The sequence below is a fragment of the Hemiscyllium ocellatum genome, chromosome 34, assembly GCF_020745735.1.
Source record: "Hemiscyllium ocellatum isolate sHemOce1 chromosome 34, sHemOce1.pat.X.cur, whole genome shotgun sequence".
Lineage (NCBI taxonomy): Eukaryota > Metazoa > Chordata > Chondrichthyes > Orectolobiformes > Hemiscylliidae > Hemiscyllium > Hemiscyllium ocellatum.
Window position 1 is genome coordinate 21,411,108 of NC_083434.1, and position 23,788 is coordinate 21,434,895.

Here is a 23,788-nt window from a genome sequence, read left to right on the forward strand (position 1 = left end):
TTTAGTTTGCATCCTGATAGTATCTAGAAACTTCCAAGACACATCATTGTGAGACAGGATATGATACTTGGAGGGGACGTGATGGCCTAATGGTATTATCACTAGACTAGTAATCTGGAAACCTGTTAATCTGGGACCGGAATTTATATCCACCAATGTGGAATTTGAATTTGATAAAAATCTGGGATTAAAAGTTCTAAAACGATTAAAACCCAAAAGAACTCCTCCGTAGCATCTGTGGAGAGAAATCAGAGGTAGTATTCTGAGGAAGGTTCATTTGACTCGAAATGTTAACTCTGATTTCTCTCCACAGATGCTACCAGTCCTGCTGACTTTTTCAAGCAATTTCTGCTTTTGTTAATGATTATCAGTCATTTGTCAGGAAAAACTCATTTGGTTCACTAATATCCTTTGGAGAAGGAAACTGCCATCCGTACCTGGTGTGGCCTGTGTGTGACACCAGACTTACAGCAATGTGATTGTCTCTCAATTGCTGTCGGGCCAATAAATCTTGGCCTTACCAGCAACACTCATATCCTGTGAATGAATAAAGAAAGAGCCATGTGAGTCTGAGAATAGCAAGCATAGATATTAAGTAGATCCTTAAAGGAGGAGAGGGAGGTAAAGGGACAGAAATGTTAAGGCAAGAATTTTTGTGGCTTATGAAATTAGCAGCTCAAGCCACTACTGGATAGGACATGGTGTCAGAATTGGAGGAGCTCAGAGATGCCAGATGGTTTTAAGGTTGCAAGGGGTTTACAGAGAGAGAAGGACGATGGAGGAATTTGAAAACAAGGATCGGAATTTTGAAAGAGAAACTTGGCAGAGAAGCAGCTCTTGAAGGTCAGTGATCACAGGACCAATGAGTGATTGAGATTTTACTGCAGATAAGTTACTATAATTTGCACCTGAGCTTGCAATGCTTTTGCATCCTATTCAGCCTGAACCGCAGAGTCCTCGGTGACTGACAATGGCAAACTACAGAATCTGTGTCTGTTGAAGTGAGTGTATAAGGAGCAATCCATTTTCAAGCTACAGGTCTATGTTTCTAGTCAGTTATGTGTCCCTCTGTCTGGTACTTTGATTAAGGACTGCGATTACAGCTCAGCTTAGCTCGTTTTGATCCTTATTTTGTGAAAGGAAAATCAATGGGCTTTTATATATTGGAAATACAAGTGTCACGGGTTTATTAAAGCATCACTTTTATTTTATCTTGCACACTGCCTAGCCGCGGCAATATTTTATTCCATGGTGTCTCTGCTTACCTCAGCTCATAGTTTACTTGGTAATATTTGAATGAGTAAGCAGTCACAGTATTCCCTTGCACATATACCATTGACTGCAGAATTCAGTAAAAGCTGAAGCTTATCCCTTAAACCAGGCTGTTGATAATACTAGTAGTGGAGAAACATCAGGCAAGAGCATTCCCTGGACTGAGCTTATTGCGAACAGTTTACCAAGGAAAAGAGTTTAGTTGGAGGTCAACATGCAAAATTTAGGAGCCATATGATTTTAACACCCAGTCGGTGTGCTGTGTGGATTTTGTATGTTAGTCTGTAGGTCAAACAGCAGAAAACAACACAGCTTAAACCACCCGGCTCAGGTAAGCCTCCATAAGCACATCTCCTTTGCCATTCTCACATTAACTTCTTGACTATGGTAGTGGGCCATCAATTCAGCAGTTGGAAGTTCAAATTCTACAATATATTAAATTGGGAACTTCAGAAACCTTGTAATTTGTGGATTAGCTGACCAGATTATTGGTTCACTAATGCCTTTCAGGGAAGGATTTGTGTCTCCCTTATCCTGTCTGCCATTCATATGACTCCAGTTCCATACTATATGGATCGCTTTTAATGCCTGAAGACACCGCGAGATGAACAACCTCCAAGATCTTGGTTTGGCAGACCTTTGGAGGTTCCACTCTGCAGTGCAAGTATTCTTTAGGAATAGGAACATCCACAAATTGACATCAAGCCATTCTGTTCACCCTTCTCCTAATCCAAGGAGAGATTCATTTGGAAAACCCACTGGTTTAAGTAATGGTATTAGTGGCAGAAAAATGACAGAAATGATGCAAATGTTTATGAAAATGGTACTGACTGAAAAAATGTGGTTTCATGGATTTTCTTTTTGCCTGTGTTTTTAATATGATGCTCCAAACCTCTTTGACATAGCCACGGGACATAAAATAGCTGAAGATTTGCCTCTGACCTGAAAAACAAAAACTTTAGAAAGGTAACAGAGAGATATCTACACTCATCAAATTTGCAACAGGAAGGGCCAATGAAACAGATATCTATTTCAGAGATTATTCAGTCATATGCTTGGGCATTTGATTATACTGATGGCCAGTTACATTTATCTGAGTTGAGTCAATGATGGTAAAATAATTCACTCCTAAACTGAGTTTTTACTTATCCAGAGTTCATTCCTTCAACTTAAGCCAGGAAAATAAGATCTCCAGAGTTCACGGTTGTTGAACACAGTCCTTCTGTTACAGTTTGTGCGTTTATATAATTTTCTTACTATTCTGAATGTGTAATATAGTTGTAAATATTAACATTCTTAGCTTCTTTATCAGTTCAATGGCTTTGTGCTTCAACATTTCTTGGTATTATATGGTTTCTCAGAATCTCAAGGGTAGTAAAATAGAAGGTACTATCTGACTGATGAAACTCTCTTTCAAGCATTTCAATAAAAAATGCAGATTCTCTGGGGCTCCTTGTAGTTCAGCAAACTATTTTTTTACCCTTTCCCATCAACGTACCTTATCCAAATATTAGGGTGTTTGCTACATTGTTTCTCTATAACTATAGACATGTTTAGCCTACCAGTGTCTCACAAAGCAATATCTTCGTTGCTTAAGATATATATCTGTAACTAAGTGGACAGGACAAAGTTCCAAACAGTGAAGGTCTTGCACAGCATATAGCTGGTTTTGAGAGACTCATCAGAACTCAGCTTTTTGGTTGATATACAGGATTTCAGTGTGTCAAAGGTGGTATCATACAACCAGCTGACCGTGGGAATCTGCACTGTAGGATGTTGTAAACTTAGACTATTGACACTCTGAAAGCCAACCTCACAGCCTATAGAATGGATCCCATTGTGTGGGGGAAAAACCCACCCTACACACATGCAAACTGAGAAGTCTCAGTCATCAAACAATCCCTGCAATACAAGGGGCAAGCTGCAAAGCATTGTCTCCACACATAGGTAATGGTTGCAATTAGATCTGCAAATGGGGCCAGTTCAGTTTAGGAAACCTGGTCAGCATGGACACGATGGGCTGAAGGGTGTGCTTCTGTGCTATATGTGAATTAACTGCACAGAGGCTGGTATTCCATCATGAAGTCACACTTTATTTACATTTGGAAAATCCTTGATTCTGGCAAAGCCTTGTCAGAGTCAATACCCCACGTGTCAGAATCTCTGACACTCCTCTTTTTATCTTTCAGCCAGGGCTCAATGATTGGACCAGGTTAACAGCCCCAATCAGGGAATTCATATTTTATGCAGTTGTGACTTTGCTGTCATCTTAAAAAGGTTATTTTGTCCTTGGTTTTTTTCAAGAGAGATTGGAAAGGCAGAGGTGCCAAAAAGTCTACTCTAACAATGGCAGGGGAGTGGCCAGTTCTCCCAGTTCAGGTTTATTTCTAGTTTGGTTTAATTGACAGTCAGAAGCTGCTGGAGTCCAGAGCAAGGTTCCAAGCTTCAGCAGATAGTTCCTGATTGGCTTTCTCTCTGAAATCTCTTTGGAAGTTGTTTCATCCTGCTCGTAAGAATCTGTGTTTGAATTTACCTTTTGCTAAGGGGTGTGTTTATGGGATGTTACAGGAATTGGAACAGCTCCTTAGTTGAGTTGTTGTATCAAGTTGGCTGGGTTTTCAAATAGTTGTTATTCTAAATTCTGTTTCCTTTTGTTTGAGTTTCATCTGAAGTGTTTAAATAAATTCAGTTTTGCTAAACTGAAGTTTGACCAGCTGCATCACACCTGGAATATCCACTTCACATTTGCCTTTAAAATAAGAAAAAGTTAGGGCCTGTGCTACCTTCTTAAAATATTTTGAGGGGGTCTGGCCACGTCCATAACTGTGGTAAAGCTGGCTGACTTCATCACAATTACTACTGTATGGTTCTGTGACTCCATCAAGATGTAGTTTAAGAACATGTCTCAGATACCAACCTGGATGACGAATAACTGGTCTCTTCGTTGAACACAAATTCAATGAAGTGACTTGAGAATCAGTCATCAAACCCAAATTCCTTAACTCTGTGTCCATGTTGACTTCACTGCATCTGAGTGATTTACACAGTATCTCATATGTTCTTGAACACATCATCTGGCTGTGGTTCCAGTGCAGCACTGATGTATGGGAGGTCTTTCATATGGATGGTAAACTCTCTGTCCTTTCAAGTGGGCAGAAAAGAATCCACACCGATTTGAAAAAGAGCAGAAAGGTTCACTCTCAGTGACCTGGCCAATAATTGACACTTAACTAACAGCACTAGAAAGAAGGCAAATTAACTGATAGTTTCCCTCATTGTTGTTTGTGGTGCCTTGCTGCCTGCAAATAGGCTGCTACAGTTCCTGTATTACATTTCACTAGTTCTTCATTGGCTAGGAATCATTTCGAGGTGTACTGTGTGGTCAGAAATGCTCGATGCAAATCCATATTTCTTTATGCTTCTATCTTGCCTGTTCTTTATGGTGGGCTTTAACCAGTTTATATATAATTTGTTTTTGATCTCCATCAATATTATTATTCATTGTATAACAAATGGTATTTTTGAAATCAGTTTTCTCTTAATATGAACATATCAAGGACATCTCTTCAGAAACAAACATCCTCCAGTCCTGTCTTCAATTATCAATATTATGTATGATTTTAATTAGGTGCTCCTTCCAGGTACCCAAGTGCACAGTGGAACATAGCAATATGAACATAAACGCAGTAGGAAGACAGTTAGACTCTCCACCATTCGGTTGCAGTGTAGCTGATCTGTATCTTAACTTCATCTACCTGCCTTCATTCTCTATCCATTAGTACCCTTGCTTAACAATTGTCTGTCAATCTTAGTGTTTAAAATACTCAAATGACCTTGCTCTTCCGAAAATGAAGAATTCTGCATTTTCAATCAATGCACCTTATCCATACTGAACAAATAAAAGCCTAGTCTATGCAGTCTAGTCTCATAATTCACCGGTATCATGTTGATGAAATTGTGATTCAGTTCTCTCAAGATCAGAATCTCTTTCCTATGATGCAGTGCCCAAAGCTGAATAGTACTTCACATAGTGTTGAGAACTCTGTGCATCTATAATATAACATGTACCTGTTTCATTCAAACTCTCTTGAGATGAAGGCCCGCATTCCATTATCCTTTTAATTTTGGGGAAGTTTGTCCACTGGATTTCAATAACATTTGTTCTTGGACTTTAAGTCTCTCTATCCCTAAAGAAACTCTAGCATCTCACCATTTATGAGATCCTCTAATCCATCTTCTCGGTCTAGTGTGGATCATCTCACACTTTTGTACATTAGACTCCATCAGTAACAATTTTGTTCAGTCACTTCATTTATCAATGGCTCTTTGCAACTTTCTGTCTACACTATTTATTTTGCCACCTAATTTGGTGACATCAATAGACTTAATATGTTCAAGTTCCTCTATTCCTCCATCATAAATATAGTGAAAACTTGAGATCCTGATAGGGGAGGGGAGTAAATGTTCACCATTTATAATTCTGCCAATAAAATAATAAAAGTAAATTAATTTTGTTCATTTGCTCATGGGATATGTACAGTGCAAGATAGGTGAGCATTTATTACTCATTCCTAATTGCCATTGAGAAGCTGATGGTGAGATGCCTTATTAAACTGCAGGAGTCCATGTAGTGATCAATTAACTACCATGTTCCTGATGAAGGGCTTATGCCCGAAACGTCGAATTTCCTATTCCTTGGATGCTGCCTAACCTGCTGTGCTTTAACCAGCAACGCATTTTCAACACTAACCACCATGTTGTAAGGAATGGAATTCCAGAATTTTGATACAGCAACAGTGAAGGAATGGCAATACAGTTCTAATCAGAGGCATACAGAGGAATTTGTAAGTAATCGTCTTCCCCCATCCACCTACTACCTTTGTTCTTCTAATAAATAGTCTGCACGTTTTGAAGGTGCAGTCATAGGAGTTGTGCTGAAATACTGCAGTGCATCTTACATATTATACATCATACATACTGTAACCATAGTGTTTTGGTGGTGAGGTGAATGAATGTTGAAGATGTTGGATGGGGGATAGCCCTACTTTCTCTCTCCTGTCTTGTAACCAATTTTCTGAGTGGTCCCCAATTTTGTGCACCTTCATTCTTGTAAAGAGTCAGCACAGGTGCTGAATATTTTCTTTTCGAAGGCTTCTCTTGACATTTTCTCAAGGGCCACATTTTAATTAGCAGTGACCAATTTTTGATTTTTAGGGAGTCCTTTTACATTTGCACTAACCCTTTTTCTTTGAAGTTACACTCATTCACTCATTATGACCACCATTTGCGTTGTCATTCATAGTATTCTTTTTCTTTGAAAAGATATGAGTGATCAATTACATGCATATATATTTTCATAGAATTCCTACAGTGTGGAAACAGGCCATTTGGCCCAACAAGTCCACACCGACCCTCCAAAGAGTAACCCACCCAAACTCATTCCTCTACAATGACCCCTAACTAATGCACCTAACCTACACATCCCTGAGTACTATGGGCAGTTTAGCTTGGCCAATTTACCTAGCCTGCACATCTTTAGACTGTGAGAGGAAACCAGAGCACCTGGAGGAAACCCACACAGACACAGGGAGAATGTCCACACAGTCACCTGAGGCTGGAATCGAACCCAGGTCCCTGGCACTGTGAGGTAGCAGTGCTAACCACTGAGTTATTGTTGGCCCTGTTTAATGTCCTTTAACTTGAAATCCATTAATAAGGTGTTTTGTTTACATATTTTAAATTACTCTCCCAACTCCTAGCCACACATGCACATGTCCTTCTTCCTGAATCAATACCCCTTGCTCACCCACCATGAGATCGACCATTCCCACCTCTCTCACTGCGCTACCAATTCAGGCCTCATGCAGACAGTTAGAACATAGAACAATACAGTGCAGAACAGGCCAACCTGTGAACTATTTTCAGCTCATCCCCCTACACTATCCCATCATCATCCATGTGCTTATCTATGGATTGTTTAAATCTCCCTAATGTGGTTGAGCTGACTACATTAGCAGCTAGGACATTCCATGCCCTTACCACTCTCTACATAAAGAACCTGCCTCTGACATCTGTTTTAAATCTATCACCCCTCAATTTGTAGTTATGGCCCCTCGTTCAAGCTGACGTCATCATCCTAGGAAAAAGACTTTCACTGTCTACCCTATCTAATCCTTTGATCATCTTGTATGTCTCTATCAAATCCCCTCTTAACCTTCTTCTTTCCAATGAGAACAGATCCAAGTCTCTCAACCTTTCCTCATAAGACCTTCCCTCCAGACCAGACAACATCCTGGTAAATCTCCTCTAAACCTCTTCCAATGCTTCCACATCCTTCCCAAAATATGGGGACCAGAATTGTACACAATATTCCAAGTGTGGCCACACTAGCATTTTGTATAGTTGCAGCATGATATTGTGGATCCGGAACTCAATCCCTCTATGAATGAAACCTAACACACCGAATGCCTTCTTAACAGTACCATCCATCTGGCTGGCAACATTTAGGGATCTATGCACATGTACTCCAAGATCCCTCTGCATATCCACTCTACCAAGAATCTTCCCATTGACCCAGTACTCTGCCTTCCTGTTATTCTTCCCAAAGTGCATTACCTCACATTTAGCTGTATTTGCCACCTCTCAGCTCAATTCTGCAGTTTATCCAAGTCCCCCTGCAACCTGTAACATTCTTCTAAACTGTCCACTACTCCACTGACTTTAGTGTCGTCTGCAAATTTACGAATCCATCCACCTATGCCTGCGTCTAAGTCATTTATAAAAATGACAAACAACAGTGGTCCCAAAACAGATCCTTGTGGCACACGACTAGTAACTGGACTCCAGGCTGAATATTTTCTATCAACCACTCGCTGCCTTCTTTCAGAAAGCCACTTTCTAATCCAAACTGCTAAATCTCCCTCAATCCCATACCTCTGCATTTTCTCCAACAGACCACCATGTGGAACCTTATCATAGGCTTTACTGAAGTCCATGTATACCACATCAACTGCCCCACCCTCATCTACATGCTTGGTCATCTTCTCAAAAAACTCAATGAGGTTTGTGAGACTGGATCTGCCCTTGACGAAACAATGTTGACTATCTAAAATCAAATTGTTACTTGCTAGATGATTATAAATTTTATCTCTTATAATCATTTCCAAAACCTTTCCTACCTGGGTCATCTCTACTGCCCATCACAACATTTACAATCCTCCAGTCTTCTGGTACTAAACCTGTCGACAATGACAACTCAAATATCAAAACCAAAGGCTCTGCTATCTCCTCCCTCACATCCCAGAGAATCCTCTGATAAATCCCATTTGGCCCAGGGGATTTGTCTGCTTTCACTACTTCTAGAATTATAACACCTATTCGTAACTAACCTCGATCCTTTCTAGTCTAATAGCTTGTGGTAAAAAATGAGGTCTGCAGATGCTGGAGATCACAGCTGAAAATGTGTTGCTGGTCAAAGCACAGCAGGCCAGGCAGCATCTCAGGAATAGTGAATTCGACGTTTCGAGCATAAGCCCTTCATCAGGAATGCAAGTCTAATAGCTTGTACCTCATTCTTCTCCTCTTCAATATTCTCCTTTTTCTGTGTGAAAACCAATGAGAAATCTTCATTTAGCACCTCTCCAATCTCCACAGGGTCCACACTCAACTCCCCTCTTCTGTCTTTGATTGGGCCTATTCCTACCCTAATCATCCTTTTATTCCTCACATACCTATAGAAAGCTTTTGGATTCTCCTTTATTCTATATGCTAAAGACTGCTCATGTCCTCCCTTTGCTCTTTTTAACTCTCTCTTTAAATCCTTCCTAGCTGATTTGTATCTCTCCATCGCCTCATCTGTACCATCTTCCCTCATCAACACATAAGCCACCTTCTTCTGTTTAACAAGAGATGCAATTTCTGTAGTAAACCATGGTACCCTTACCTTATCACTTCCTCCCTACCTGACAGGGACATACCTATCAAGGACACACAATATCTGTTCCTTAAACCAGCTCCACATTTCCATTGCCTGCATCCCCTGCATTTTGCTACCCCATTCTATGCTTCCTAATTCTTGCCTAATCACATTATAATTGCCCTTACCCCATCGATAACTCTTGACCTGTGGCATGTACCTATCCCTTTCCATCAATAAACTAAACATAACTGAATTATGGTCATTCTCTCCAAAGTGCTCACCTACAACTAAATCAAACACCTGGCCTGATTCATTACCAAGCACCAGATCCAGTGTGGCCTCCCCTCTTGTTGGCCCTTCAACATACTGTGTCAGGAAACCCTCCCATCCACATTGGACAAAAACTGATCATTCCGACATTCTAGAGTTATAGTATTTCCAGTCAATGTTGGGGAAGTTAAAGTCCCTCATAATGACCACCCTCTTCCTTTCACTCCTACCCAGAAAGATTTTGCTAATCCTCTCTTCCACCTCCCTGGAACTCTGCGGAGGCCTATAAAAAACTCCAAGCAGTGTGATCTCTCCTCTCCTTTTTCGAACAGTTAAGTAAAATATCAAATATTGTTAGTTTTTCTTTCTATTAACAGCACCATAATGTAAATGTTTGATCATGTTCAACAAGCACTTATGAGAAAACAAAGCACAATTTTCAAAAAAATCTGTAAAATAAACAAAAGTTCATTAAGTTGCATCCTGAGAGAAAAACGAGGGTGAAGCAGATTTGTTGCTGACATTTGTTGCTTTGGATGAAGGTAAATGTCATACAATTCAATGCACTATGTTTAAATCATCTATTTTTTAGATGTAGGAGACTTATTAAATAGTACATCACTCGAGTGTCAAGAACATAAATCTAAGCAGCTTTGAGTGGAATGATACAGGATGTCAAACAGTTCCATAAAGCCCCCTCTGATGACCTGAAACTTGAACCCACTGGGAGGTAGTGGCTTCATTATGTTAACACTAACCTATTAATCCAGACACCTGGGTAATGTTCTAGGAATTGACATTCAAATCATGTCATGGCAAATGTTGAAATTTGAGTTTTATTTTAAAAGAAAATCTTAAAGAATCTAATGATGAAACCATTGCCAGTTGTTAGTAGAACTCGCCATCTCGTTCATTAATGTCCTTACCTGGTATGGCTTACTTGTGACTCCAGAACTACAGTCATATGGTTTGACTCTTAACTGCTCTCTGGGCAACTGGACAATAATTGCTGGCCTCGCCAGTGTTGCTCACCCATGTATGATGTTTTCTTTAAATCTCCCCCACCAGTACCTGGCTTAAACTCAGGGCCACTTTAAACACTCCCAACTCCACATCCACTCCCTGACCAGCTCAAATTCAGGGTCAACTTTCACCCACTAAAATTGGACACCCCCAACCTGCTGAAACTCCAGGGCGGCACGGTGGCACAGTGGTTAGTACCGTTGCCTCACAGGGCCAGAGACCTGGGTTCAATTCCCGCCTCAGGCAACTGTCTGTGTGGAGTTTGCACATTCTCCCCGTGTCTGTGTGGGTTTCCTCTGGGTGCTCCGGTATCCTCCCACAGCACAAAAATGTGCAGCTTAGGTGAATTGGCTGTGGTGATAAGGGACAGGGGTTAATGTAGGGGAATGGGTCTGGGTGGGTTGCTCTTCTAAGGGTCAGTGTGGACTTGTTGGGCCAAAGGGCTTGTCTCCACACTGTAAGTAATCTAATCTAAAAAAAAACCCACTTCAAAAACTGGTTGAAACTCATGGGGATGGGATTGGGGCAGGATATACGTCTCCATCCCTGGACTGTCTAAACATTGTGCCTAGCCCTAGTGGGTTCACTCAAACAGGCCAAGCGACAGCTCTCCTCTACAGCCTGCTTCAGGCTGGAAGTCTGCTTCACACTCAGGGATCTGCCAGATTAGCGCCTCCAATCACAGCTTTTCTCCCTCCTGTCCTTGCTGATCAACCAATCATACATTCTGTTTCTTGAAAAGTAGGAGGGAGAGAACCTATGGTTGGAGGAGCATGGGAAAGCAAGGGCTATGATTGGAGGAGAAATTCTTCACACATTCTGTCCTGCGTATGGGGTGACTTTTCTCTAGTCACTCTGTGTTTGAATTTTTCCAGGGGGTTTTGAGACTTCAAGGGCAAATTTGCCTGCCACCCTGTGCAATATATGTTGCATGATGTGTAAACTCATTGATTGCTTCAGCAAAGAGAGCGTGACTGAAGTATTTTGAGCAGTAATGGGATGTGAAATTCAATCCTGCAACACCAATATGTGTCCAAGAAATGATCAATCCTCCTGGCTGCCTCCTGTGTATTTTGCACGGTATCAGACAACAAGCATTGTGCATTCTGATGTATCTCTCACTTATGCCCAAATGTGCCACTGTCATTGCATAGATCTAAAATCAGTCAGGCCTGTAATTTTAAGACAATTACATGACACGAGGACATGTAATGTTCCAGTATGAATATCTTCTTGCCTTCACGACATTGTGGAGTCAGTGTAGTTAGTAGAGTATATGTGAGTGCATTAGTAAATAAACGGCAACAATTGCAGTCATCAACAAGCTACTTAATAGTCACATACAAAAATTGGCCAGGACATCTGCAGAGAAAAGATTTCCGACTCATACCTGAAGTAAAAACCATTAAGAAGGCCTTTAGATAGGGCTATTTAAAGACCTAGTCAATATGAGGTAACTTCCTTATGCTTAGGCTTCACTGTGGTGAATGAAGAAACACAGACATTTGGTAAGATGAACTATGAGCAGTTCCTCGAGTTGTGTCACCTGTTTCACAAATTCCTGGAATACCTGTCCAGGGTGAATTAGAATTAGAATCCCTACAGTGTGGAAGTAGACTGTTCGGCCCAACAAGTCCACACCGACCCTCCGAAGAGTAACCCACTCAGAACCAGTCTCCTACCCTGTACTTGCCCCTGACTAATGCACCTAACCTACACATCCCTGAATACTATGGACAATTTAGCATGGCCAATTCACCTAATCTGTATATCTTTGGATTGTGGGAGGAAACTGAAGCACCTGGAGGAAACCTGCGCAGACACAGGGAGAATGTGCAAACTCCACACAGACAGTCCCCGAGGCTGGAATCGAACTGGGTCCTTGGCGCTGAGGCAACAGTGCTAACTACCGAGCCACCGTGCCGCCCAATGATCTTGTCGTTGACTGTGAAAGTTTCGGCTAATTTCTTCCAGATATTCACATTAAAAACTGAAAGAACTGCAGACGCTGTAAATCAGAAACAAAAATCGCAATTGCTGGAGAAGCTCAGCAGGTCTGGTGGCATCTCAGGACAGTTCTGAGGAAGGTTGTCTCAACCCAAAAGGTTAACTCTGATTTCTCTCCACAGATGCTGCCAGACCAGCTGAGCTTTTGCAGCAAATTCTGTTTGTGTGTGTTATTTACGTTGTCTTTCAATTTGCTGTCCAGAGTAGTACCTGGGTGTTAAAAGAGATGCTCAAGGAAGATCACCCTCATCTCCCTGAGGAGGATAAACAAGCATCAGCCTGCACCTGGATAATGAGCTTCTGAAGACTGAAATTCTAGTCATACAACAATGTATTAAGTTAAAAATCACATAACGCCAGGTTATAGTCCAACAGGTTTAATTGTAAGCGCACTAACTTTCGGAGCGTCGCTCCTTCATCAGGAGCGGCGCTCCGAAAGCTAGTGTGCTTCCAATTAAACCTTTTGAACTATAACCTGGTGTTGTGTGATTTTTTAACTTGGTACACCCCAGTCCAACACCGGCATCTCAAAATCATGAACATTGTTATTCATGTTATTTCTACTGACCTGCTCCAGTCTGATGAGGGCAGAGAAAAACCTGGTGCTTACTGCCAAATAGAGAATGACCTCTGTTTGATAGTCAATGTGAATCCTAAATTTATAAAACAAAATCTGAAATTAAATCTAATTGCCAGCTAACACTTGGTAAAATCTTCGAGTAAAAAGTGAGGTCTGCAGATGCTGGAGATCAGAGCTGAAAATGTGTTGCTGGTTAAAGCACAGCAGGTCAGGCAGCATCCAAGGAACAGGGCTTGTGCCCGAAACGTCGAATTTCCTGTTCCTTGGATGCTGCCTGACCTGCTGCGCTTTAACCAGCAACACATTTTCAACACTTGGTAAAAATCCTGACTTTAGAGGAAGGTTTATTTCGACTTTCAAAGCCATTTATGAGAAAAAGATACAGTCTTCCAGCAGTTTCAGACATGAGAATTAACAGATGCAGTGCAATGCTTGAAAAGGTCTAATTCATTTACACCTCAACAGCACAATTCTGTGAATTTAGGATAAGTTAAAACAACTAATGCACACAAAAAGGGAGACTTGCAATTACTTGACACTTTCACAGCCTTAAGCTATCCCAAAGTGTTTTGCAGCCACTGATATACTTTTTGGAGAATGTTCACTTGTTGTTTGTGAAACATACTCGCCAAGATGCACATTGTAAACTCATACAATGGGAATGACCTGTTAATCTGTTTCTCATGACGCTGATTGAGGGATTTGTCAGCACACCAGGGTGAATTCTCCAGATCTTCTTTGAAATAATGAAATAGGATCCTGGATGGGGAGACAGGGCTACTGTCTCATCAGAAAGACACCTTCACTGCGAGAGCAATGGTGCGTTGGCAGTGCCAGCCCAGATTTTTCCAAGTCTGTCTGCTCACAACGTTTGTGCACACAGAGTGCGACCATTTCAGTGAATCGTGACATAATGTTCCACACAAACCCAAAATCAGAGGGAGTCAGTCCAAATAAGACATACATGTACAGATATAATTAACAAATATTGTTATTTTAAAAATACCAGGTCAATTACAAGTCACCTTATTATTTGTTTAGCATACTTACAACTCCTCAGAATACACAACTGAGTAAAATATATGCCTGCTGATTAGCTAGAGATAGGAATAATTTTGCAATTCATGTTAACTGTAATTAGGATCACAAAAGGGCTAACACTACTATAGTTTTGCATAATGACAGGAAAACCAGGAGTAGACCTCTCACTCCCTAAACTCTGCTTCAGCATTCAATAACATCATGGCTGATCTGATTGTGGTCCTAACTCCACATTAACACCAACCCTGATAATGTACAAGTCCCTTGTCAGTCAAGAATCCATTTGTCCCCACTACTGTCTGGGAAAGAGAGATCCACATCCACATGACCCTCTGAGAGAAAAATAATTCTCCTTATTTCCATCTTCAGTTGAGACACTGATTGTTAACCTGTCCCCAATTCTGTCCCACGTGAGGAAACATCCTTTTTTTAAAATCATCCTGTCAAGTACCGCTCAGCATCTTATGTTTTATAAAGATCATTTTATATTTTTCTAAGTTCCATTGGATACAAGTTCAACCTTTCCTCATATGATAAACCCACAACCTCACAGGTATTAGTCGAGTGAACCTTTTCTAAACTGCTTTTTCATTGTATTCTTTCTTAAATAAGATACCCAAACCTATATAGTATTCTAAATGCGATCTCCTTGATGTCTTGTACAAGTGCAGCAAAACATCTCTACTTTCATATTTCATTCCCCTTGCAATAATCAGATAGAGCCAGCTGCAAGACAGCAGCTCGATACACTGCAGTTCCACAGAGAAATTTTAAGAACAAAACGTTGCAGTCCACCTTGGTGAACACGGGTAATCTTCCTTGTGCTTTCTTTGTGTTTGCAAACTAGCACAGCTGACACCTATTTGGCTATTATGAAGTTATGACTTGATTGAATGGACTAAGATCTGGGATGAGGTGGAACTTTTGACAGTTTCTTTTCTAGCTTTCTTCCTTTTCTATTGGTTGTGAATAACTAAAGGCCCTTTTCATAATATCGATTAAACCTTTGCTTTCTGTCTCAGGGCCTGACTTGAACCCTTCATTTTCTTCCTGTTTCAGCTTTTACCTTGTACTCCTCATCCCAGATGACCTTAGCCTGTTCAATTGAGTCATGATGTCAGACCAAATTCATGGTGGAATCTGATGCATCATGTTCCAGGACAAATTGTTCCATGATTTTTGTTCTAGATTAGATTTAGCCACCAAATGTTTAAAATGTGTGGCATCCACAAGCATTGAATTAGTGCGTTGCAGAGATGGAGTCCCTAGTCAGATTATGTAGGTAATCAACCAAACAGCATACATTGTACTGGCATTTTGTCAGGAGCATGCATTATCAAGTAACTAACTATATTGTTGTCCATTCAATCAGTGATGGTAAGAAAATGCTCTTACAAGCAAAGTTTCTCTTCTTCAAAGTTTAAAAATGTATGCAAAGTTCAAATCAGGCAAAACATTTACATTCAAGTGTAACAAGGCCCCTTGAGATGATGGTTCTTTGAGTTAAATCCAAATCAAATTTAAATCGCTGTTCCAGTTTGTTTTCCTATATTCCTTTTCTGATTGTAAATTACAAATATACACATTCTTATAATTAACTATTATATCATTGATCAATGAGCTGAAAATGATTTCATTTCTATTATACTAGCTGCCACATTCATAATTACTTTATGTCTCCCTCCGAAGGTCGTCATACCTGCATTCAATTAAATATTAATGCGCTGTGCTATCGATACAGAATCATATTGCCCAGAAGGAGATTGCTGGGATCAACTCGCCTGTGCCAGCTTTTTGAATGCGAACCACATAATCTTATTCTGCTGCTCTTTCCCGATAGTTCTGTTAGCTGTTAACTTTTGATATCTATATATATCTTTAAATCCCCTTTGAATATTATTATTGAATATGTTCCAACAACCCATTCAGTCAATGTATTCGACATCATAACCTGCTGAGGTTCAAAAGGAATGCCTCCATGTAAGGTGCCATATGTGTTCTTTCTTTCAGTCTCAAACCTTATCAGCAGTTGGTGTTTTTCCCTTGGTGTGATCCATTGAAGTGTTTCCATCGTAAAAAATAAATAAATGCAGAGAATTCTGTTGCTTTCCTGCTTCTGGTGTTCTTAAAGAAATGCATAATAACTTTTTTATTCATATCTCTGAACTTCTGCTGAAATATAAAAGCCAAATCAGAATTGCAATGGGGTTTTCAGCTTTATATTGCATAATTCATTCCCAAACACCTTTCCCCTTGGCCAACATATTAATATCTTAATATCTTCCTTTATCAAGGTGTTCTGTGGAACCTGTCATCATGTGATGCGCTGAAGATGCCAATTATCCAGGATGCACTTGTGGTACTTACCAATGCGATCATCATCCCACACTCTGGTTGGGATATTTCTCCTCATCAGGAAGACCGAAAAATTCAGCTCCACACATCAATGGTCTTACGGAATGCCACTGGGTGCTTGAGGTCAGTTGTCACAACCTTCATTCTGTTATTGTGAGGGCAAAAGATTATGTTTGTCTGTTGTACAGTTTAAAATTACTAGGAGTTGGAATATCTGTTCTAATTACCCTGATGTACTTTCTCACCCCAAGGCTTGGGTCTGTCACCAATCATTTGGTGTTTCAGTGGCAGACCATTGATCATAATTCTGCAAGTTATAAGTTACATTTGAATATGGGCAAGGGTAGGCCTAGGTGAAAGTATTAAATTGGGGGAAGACTAATGACCACAATATTAGGTAAGAACTGGGGATTGCAGATTGGGGGCAGCTGTTTGAGGGCAAATCCACATGTGTCATGTGGGGATCTTTTTAAAAGACCAGTTGGTTAGGGTTCAGAACCAGCATGTTCCTGTGAAAATGAAGGATAAGGATGGATAGATTTGGGAACTTTGAATAGCAAGAGAAATCGAGAGCTTAGTCAGAAAGAAAAAGGAGGCATACGTACGGTTTAGGAAACTGAAGACAGACAGAGCCCACAAAGAATACAAAGATAGCAGGAAAGAACTCAAACAAGAGATCAGGAGGGCTACAAGGGGCCCTGAAATGTTTTTGGAAATCAGGATTAAGGAAAATGCCATTTCATTGATATATTTGTATAACAGCAAGAGCGTAACGGGGGAAATGTTGCATCTACTAAAGAACAAAGGAGGGAATTCACGCCTGGAACCAGAGGAAGTGGGTAAGGTCTTTAATGGATACTTTACATCAGTATTCACTAGGAGTAGGAAATGGTGGATGATGAGTCTTGGGAGGAGTATGTAGGTATTCTGAGGCATGTCAATATAAAAAAGGAGAAAGTGTTGAGTATTTTGAAAAGCATTAAGGAAGACAGGTCCTCAGGACCTGGTGGAATCAATTCCAGAATGCTGAAAGAGGCAAGGGAGGATATTCCTCAGGCATTGTATGAAATGTTTGCATCCTCTCTAGTTACAGGAGAGTTCCCAGAGCACTGGAGAATAGTCACTGTTGTTCCTTTGTTTAAAAAGGGACAATCCGGGAAATTCCGTGCCTGTATGTCTTAAATTAGAAAACTGTGATAGTGGTGTTCCACGGGGATCATTGTTGGGATCCCTGTTGTTTGTAATATATGTAAATGATTTGAAGGAATGTCGATAGCATGATCAATAAGTTTGTGGATGACACAAAGACTGAGAAAGCTATGGATAGTGAGGATTTCCAAAGAATACAGCAAGACATAGATTGGCTGGAGACGTGGGTGGAGAAATGTAGTGTTAGTGTGCTGGGAAGGTAGGGTGCCAGCTGTGTAAGTGTAGGGTGCCATGGAACGAGATGCCAGATGAGTACAGGGTAGTGTGCCAAATAAGTAGTGTGCCAGCTAGGGAGGGTGCAGGCTGGTGTAGGGGTAATCTGCCATGTATAGAATGCCAGCAAGGTGGAGGATAGGGTGCCATGTGGGTAACATGTCAGAGTGCAAGGTGGCAAGCAGCCCAGGTAAGTGATTCGGTATTAAGTCAGGTTAATCAGAACAATCTGGTCCAACTGGTTGGCTGTAGGGAAGATGGGCATTGGAGTCTAAATTTGTCAAATCAATACCCTCAAAATTAATCATTACACACAAAATTTCCTTGCTAAACAACTACACCTGCCTTAACCCCTTTAAGATGCTCCTCAAAACCTACCTCCCTGACTAACCTCCATGTTTGTCACATTTTTGTTTTATGGCTTACTTATAAAGCACTATGAAATATTTAACTGTGTTAAAGATGTTACACAATTGAATATTGATGTTGATTAAATACATATCTATCAATTGAAAGGTGAAAAGGAAGATTGGTCTCTGTCTTAATTCCAGTGAAACATACAGAGGCCCTCAGAAAGGCCCCTGATTGTGCCTGCCTGACTTCCCATGTTGAATGCATGCACTGTAAATCGGACAAGGCCTTAATAATAGCATCCTCTCCATCTGGTACGTGCCCAGGAGATCTTCTGTTAGCATTGAGAGGAACTCCACCTCAAGTATTTTCGCTAAATGTTAAAATTGGAAAAACTATAGCTGCATGTTTGTAAACCTATATAAATTAAATACATGAAATAAAATGTGTAGTGCTGCAAAGGAGCGAAAACATAACATTTTGTGATAGGATACCTGCAGATACAATCTAATGTGTGTTGTATTGATGATTTGGTTGTCTTTATAATCAGTATTCCGTGTAATACCTCCTGTGTCTAGATTGTACTTCAAACAATCTGTATTCGACTGTCTGTCAGTTACTGCAAATCAGCCGCAGATTCTCTTGATAAATGTGCAGTAATTAATCTTGCCTGTTGACCTCTCAATGCAGAGGTCATCATCCATCTTCTACGTGGAATGTTTTCACCACTGTTCCCAGCAAATGCAGAAATACACCCTCAAGCATGACAGAGACTCCAGGCTGATGTCAAGGTTAAAATTACACCTTCAGATTTAGATAAACCAATTCCATTGTACCCTCTTTGTAAGAGACACATACATACCTTTCGGGTGAATCATTTTGCAAAGAGTGCATTGTTGTTCTCAAATACGTCCTTCAGAAATTGGTGGAAACTTAAGAAATCACTTCTGACAGTTAGTGTTTGTGTTGAAGTTAACCTCTTCTGCATTTTGGATGCTTTCTGTGTTGTGACTGGCAACCATTGTATCAATGATTCTATGGCATTAAGCAACAAAATACGTGTTAGAACATGACACACATGGCACATCATCCAGCAAATCTCCCTGACAAATAGCAGCACAGCTAAAAGATCATTGCCAAAAAAAAAGACAAAAAGGACAACATTCCATTTGCCCTCTCTATCACCCGCTGAACTTGAATACTATCTTTGTGTAAATCATGAACAGGGGCACCCACATCCCTCTGTGCTGCAGCTTTCCGCAGTCTCTCTATTTAATTAATATCCAGCTCCTCTCTTCCTACAAAACCTCCCCTTTTCCACATTATATTCCATCTGCCAGGTTTTCGTCCATTTGCTTAACCTTCTGTTGATTCTGTGTCATGCTCACTACTTGCCTTCCCAGCTATTTTGTGCCATACACAAACTTGACAAATGTACATTCACTTCCATTATCAAAATAATTTATATATACAGAGGAACCTCGATTATCCGGCCTTCGATTATCCGAATGTCGGATTATCCAGCAAGATCGCAAGGTCCCGATGCTTGGCTAGACAGTGCTAACCGGCATTCGATTATCCAGAATTCAATTAACCAAATAAAATACTCCCCTCTGTGTCCTTTGGATAATTGAGGTTCCTCTATTGTAAATAATTGTGGTCCAACATTCATCCCTGTATTGGTTTGTATATACTTCCTTGCCCCCTTTTAATTCATGATTTGTTGTTTTTGGGATAATATTCATGTCCTCCATTATGAAGATTAGCGCAAATTATTTTTTCAAATATAGTTATTTCCTGATCCTCCGTTATTATTTCTCTAACCTCGTTCGCTAATGGGTCTCTGTTCACGTTGGCTTCTCTCCTTTTTATATATTTAAAGAAGCTCTTACTGTCCATAGTTATATTACTTGCCTGTTTACCCTTTTTGCTTATTTTCCACCTTTTTATTTATACTTTGCTATCTTTGGTTGATTGTTAATACCATCCGAATCATCTTGTTTAACAGTAACCTTTGCCAGATTGTTTTAATTTTCCTGAGCTGAAAATGTGTTGCTGGTTAAAGCGCAGCAGGTCAGGCAGCATCCAAGGAACAGGAAATTCGACGTTTTGGGCATGAGCCCTTCTTCAGGAATTCCTGAAATTCCTAAAGCTGCGCTTTAACCAGCAACACATTTTCAGCTCTGATCTCCAGCATCTGCAGTCCTCACTTTTTACTCTGTTTTAATTTTCCTATCAATTTGATATCATCTTTAACTTTCCAGGTTAAATGTGGCCAGATTATCCCCTTCCTAGAATCCTTTTTCCTTACTGGCTGTAGCTTTCTTTGTGTCATAAGTTATTTTCTTAAACATTGTTCTTCAACCACCTTTTCTGCTAAATTTCTTTCCTAGTCCACTTCAAATGATCTGCCCTAATGCCTTTGAAATTAACTTTATTTAAATTTAGCGCAGCTGATTCCAACCCAAGGTTCTCATTTTCAAACTGAACACTAAATTCTATCATAGTGTGGTCACTGTGTCCTCAAGGATCTCTTAATCTAAGATTATTTATTAAACCTGCCTCATTACCAGATCCACAAATAATCTGATGTACGGTTAGATCTACAACATATTCTGCTCGGTAATTGTCCCGAATTCTTCCTCATGGAACCTCTTCTAATTTGCTTTTCGCAAACTGTATGAAGACTAAAATCATCTGCCATTAATTAGATTAGATTAGATTACTTACAGTGTGGAAACAGGCCCTTCGGCCCAACAAGTCCACACCGACCCGCCGAAGCATAACCCACCCATACCCCTACATATACCCCTTGCCTAACACTACGGGCAATTTAGCATGGCCAATTCACCTGACCCGCACATCTTTGGACTGTGGGAGGAAACCGGAGCACCCGGAGGAAACCCACGCAGACACGGGGAGAACGTGCAAACTCCACACAGTCAGTCGCCTGAGGTGGGAATTGAACCCAGGTCCCTGGCGCTGTGCCACCGTGCCGCCCTTAATCTAGTTCTTTATTACTTGCCCTCATTATCTTCTGATTTAATCTCTGTCATACAGTATACTTAAAACTAGGGACCATATTAATTACTCCCATCAGTGTCTTCCTTTGGTTATTTCTCACCTCCACCCATATGAATTTTTTAACATTCCTTCTGAAATTTATCAGTTCCAAAAGTGCAGCACCGTTTTGTTTTATTCGTTCGTAGGATAAGAGTGTCACTGGACGGGCCAGCATTTATTCCCCGGAGGACAGTTCAGAGTCAACCACGTTGTTATCAGTATGGAGTCACATGTAGGCCAGACCAGATAAGGATGACAGTTTCCATCCCTCAAGGACATTAGTAAGCCAGATGTGTTTTCTCAACAATTGACAAGGATTCCAGATTTTTTTTGATTTCAACTGTCACTATCTGCCATAATGTGAGATGCCAGTGTCTTACAATCCTGTTCCACAGCCACCTGATGCAGGAGCAGCGCTCCGAAAGCTAGTGCTTCCAAATTTGTGGGCGGCACGGTGGCACAGTGGTTAGCACTGCTGCCTCACAGCGCCAGAGACCCAGGTTCAATTCGTGCCTCAGGCGACTGACTGTGTGGAGTTTGCACGTTCTCCCCATATCTGCGTGGGTTTCCTCCGGGTGCTCCGGTTTCCTCCCACAGTCCAAAGATGTGCGGGTCAGGTGAATTGGCCATGCTAAATTGCCCGTAGTGTTAGGTGGGGGGTAAATGTAGGGGTATGGGTGGGTTGCGCTTCGGCGGGTCGGTGTTTCCACACTGTAAGTAATCTAATCTAATAAACCTGTTGGATTATAACCTGGTGCTGTGTGATTTTTAACTTTGACCATCTGCCGTGGCAGGATTTAAGCCCATGCCCCCAGAACACTACCTGGGTGTCTGGATTAACAGCCCAGTAATAATAGCACGGAGCCATTGTCTCCACTCGTTTATAGCTGGGAGTTACTACTATTGTTGTAAAACTGTATTTGAGCCCACAAACTTTCTGACCGATGGAGTCAAGGCCGTAGCCCAGCTTCCCTGAGTTATTGGTCACAAGGAATTCCCGGCCCCCGCCAAGAACTGTCAGTGGTTGCTATGCATACCCCTGTCTCCTCGAACAGCGAATTGCTCTCTGCAGCTTTCAGGAGTGCATCAATCAACTTGACATTTGGAGGAATGGAAGCAACTGCGAGGAAACATTGTAACATTTAACAAAGATTCTGCCTGGGAGATCGCAAATTCCAAATGTTAGTGGTCTCAATTAAACACAAGAGCTCACAGCACAGCGTGAATCTTTTCACCTTCTGTTCATAATAGTCCTTTAACGTCCTTCTCTCAATTTTGCTCCCTGCCCCCTTCACTCACTGTCTCCAAGAAAAAAACTTGAATAATTCTCTAGCGTTGCCACCACCTGTAAATCGTCCCAATCACCCATCCAGAGCTGAGGAGCCAATTGCGCTCTGGCAACTATTTATTATCCACTGTTTGTCATTTTGGCAGCTTATAAATTTGTTTTCAATCCCACCATTTACTTGTTGTAGCCACACTTACTGTATATTTTATGTCTGTCACAAGTCGCTGCAAATGTCTGTGTAATCCAATTATTATATTCATGTCCATGTAGAGGCTGTCGTGTCATTGTAGGTTTAATGCACTGATGTAAAGCAGTTTGACATTGTATATGTGGAATACATTGATTTCTCTTGCCTATCTGAAGCTGCAAAGATTTTTCTATTCCCTTTTTACATTCACAGTTCGCTTCACAGCACTGTCTTTAAACATTTTCGACTAATTTTCACTCCTGATTAGGGACTGCAGGGTTGAGAATATTCATGACATCACTGACCTGGCAAAAAAGTGCCGACATGTTCAACTTTTCTTTCAGAGAAGCTGGGTGTTAATGGGAGTCTATCTTTGAAAGAGCCTGGAGGCAGATGCAGGATTTGCCAGGTGCAGAGTTGGCTTTTTATAAGGCACACCTCCATGATGTGGAGCTTGGGGTCTCAGTGCAACATACAACAAAACAAAAAAACCCCTCTGACCCTCATCCATTGCACCCCATTACTCCCCCCCACCAACTGCACACATACTTCCTATACCTACTCATCCTTCCCACTCATCCCTTCAGAGTACACCGTACATGCCATGATAGCCTAAGCCCCTTTACCTAACCTCATAGCTCTGTAGACTTGATGGCAATATATTGCAACTCACACCAATCCTTGAATCCCACTACCACCCTATATCCATGTACCCTCCATGCCATCTCACGTGGCATCCACTATAGACAGACATCAGAAACAGTGTTAAGATTGAGTAAAATAAAGTTCTAAGTATCTTCTGATGACTTTACTGTCATTGATAAAAGCCCATTCAATACATCTATTTTGTCAAGTACTTAATCTGGAATGAAAGCAACTATTACCATTCACAGCAACAATCAAAACATTTCTAACCACTTGGAGCTGTCAATAAAATGATAAACACACAAGTCCCACTCCATTGTGATAATTGCAGGTTCTGAAGTCAGTCACTAATCTTATAATGATATT

The 23,788-nt window shown here is 40.8% G+C and overlaps 1 protein-coding gene across 4 annotated transcripts in view; it reads left to right on the forward strand.

Moving 5' to 3' along the window:
• Positions 1–23,788, forward strand: part of LOC132832251 (catenin delta-2-like) — a 488,139-nt gene that overhangs the window by 342,990 nt on the left and 121,361 nt on the right. For all 4 annotated transcript variants that reach the window (XM_060850083.1, XM_060850087.1, XM_060850084.1 and 1 more), the window contains one exon: positions 16,406–16,589. In XM_060850083.1, the coding sequence (XP_060706066.1) occupies positions 16,406–16,589 (184 nt within the window). The remainder of the gene's footprint in view (positions 1–16,405; positions 16,590–23,788) is intronic.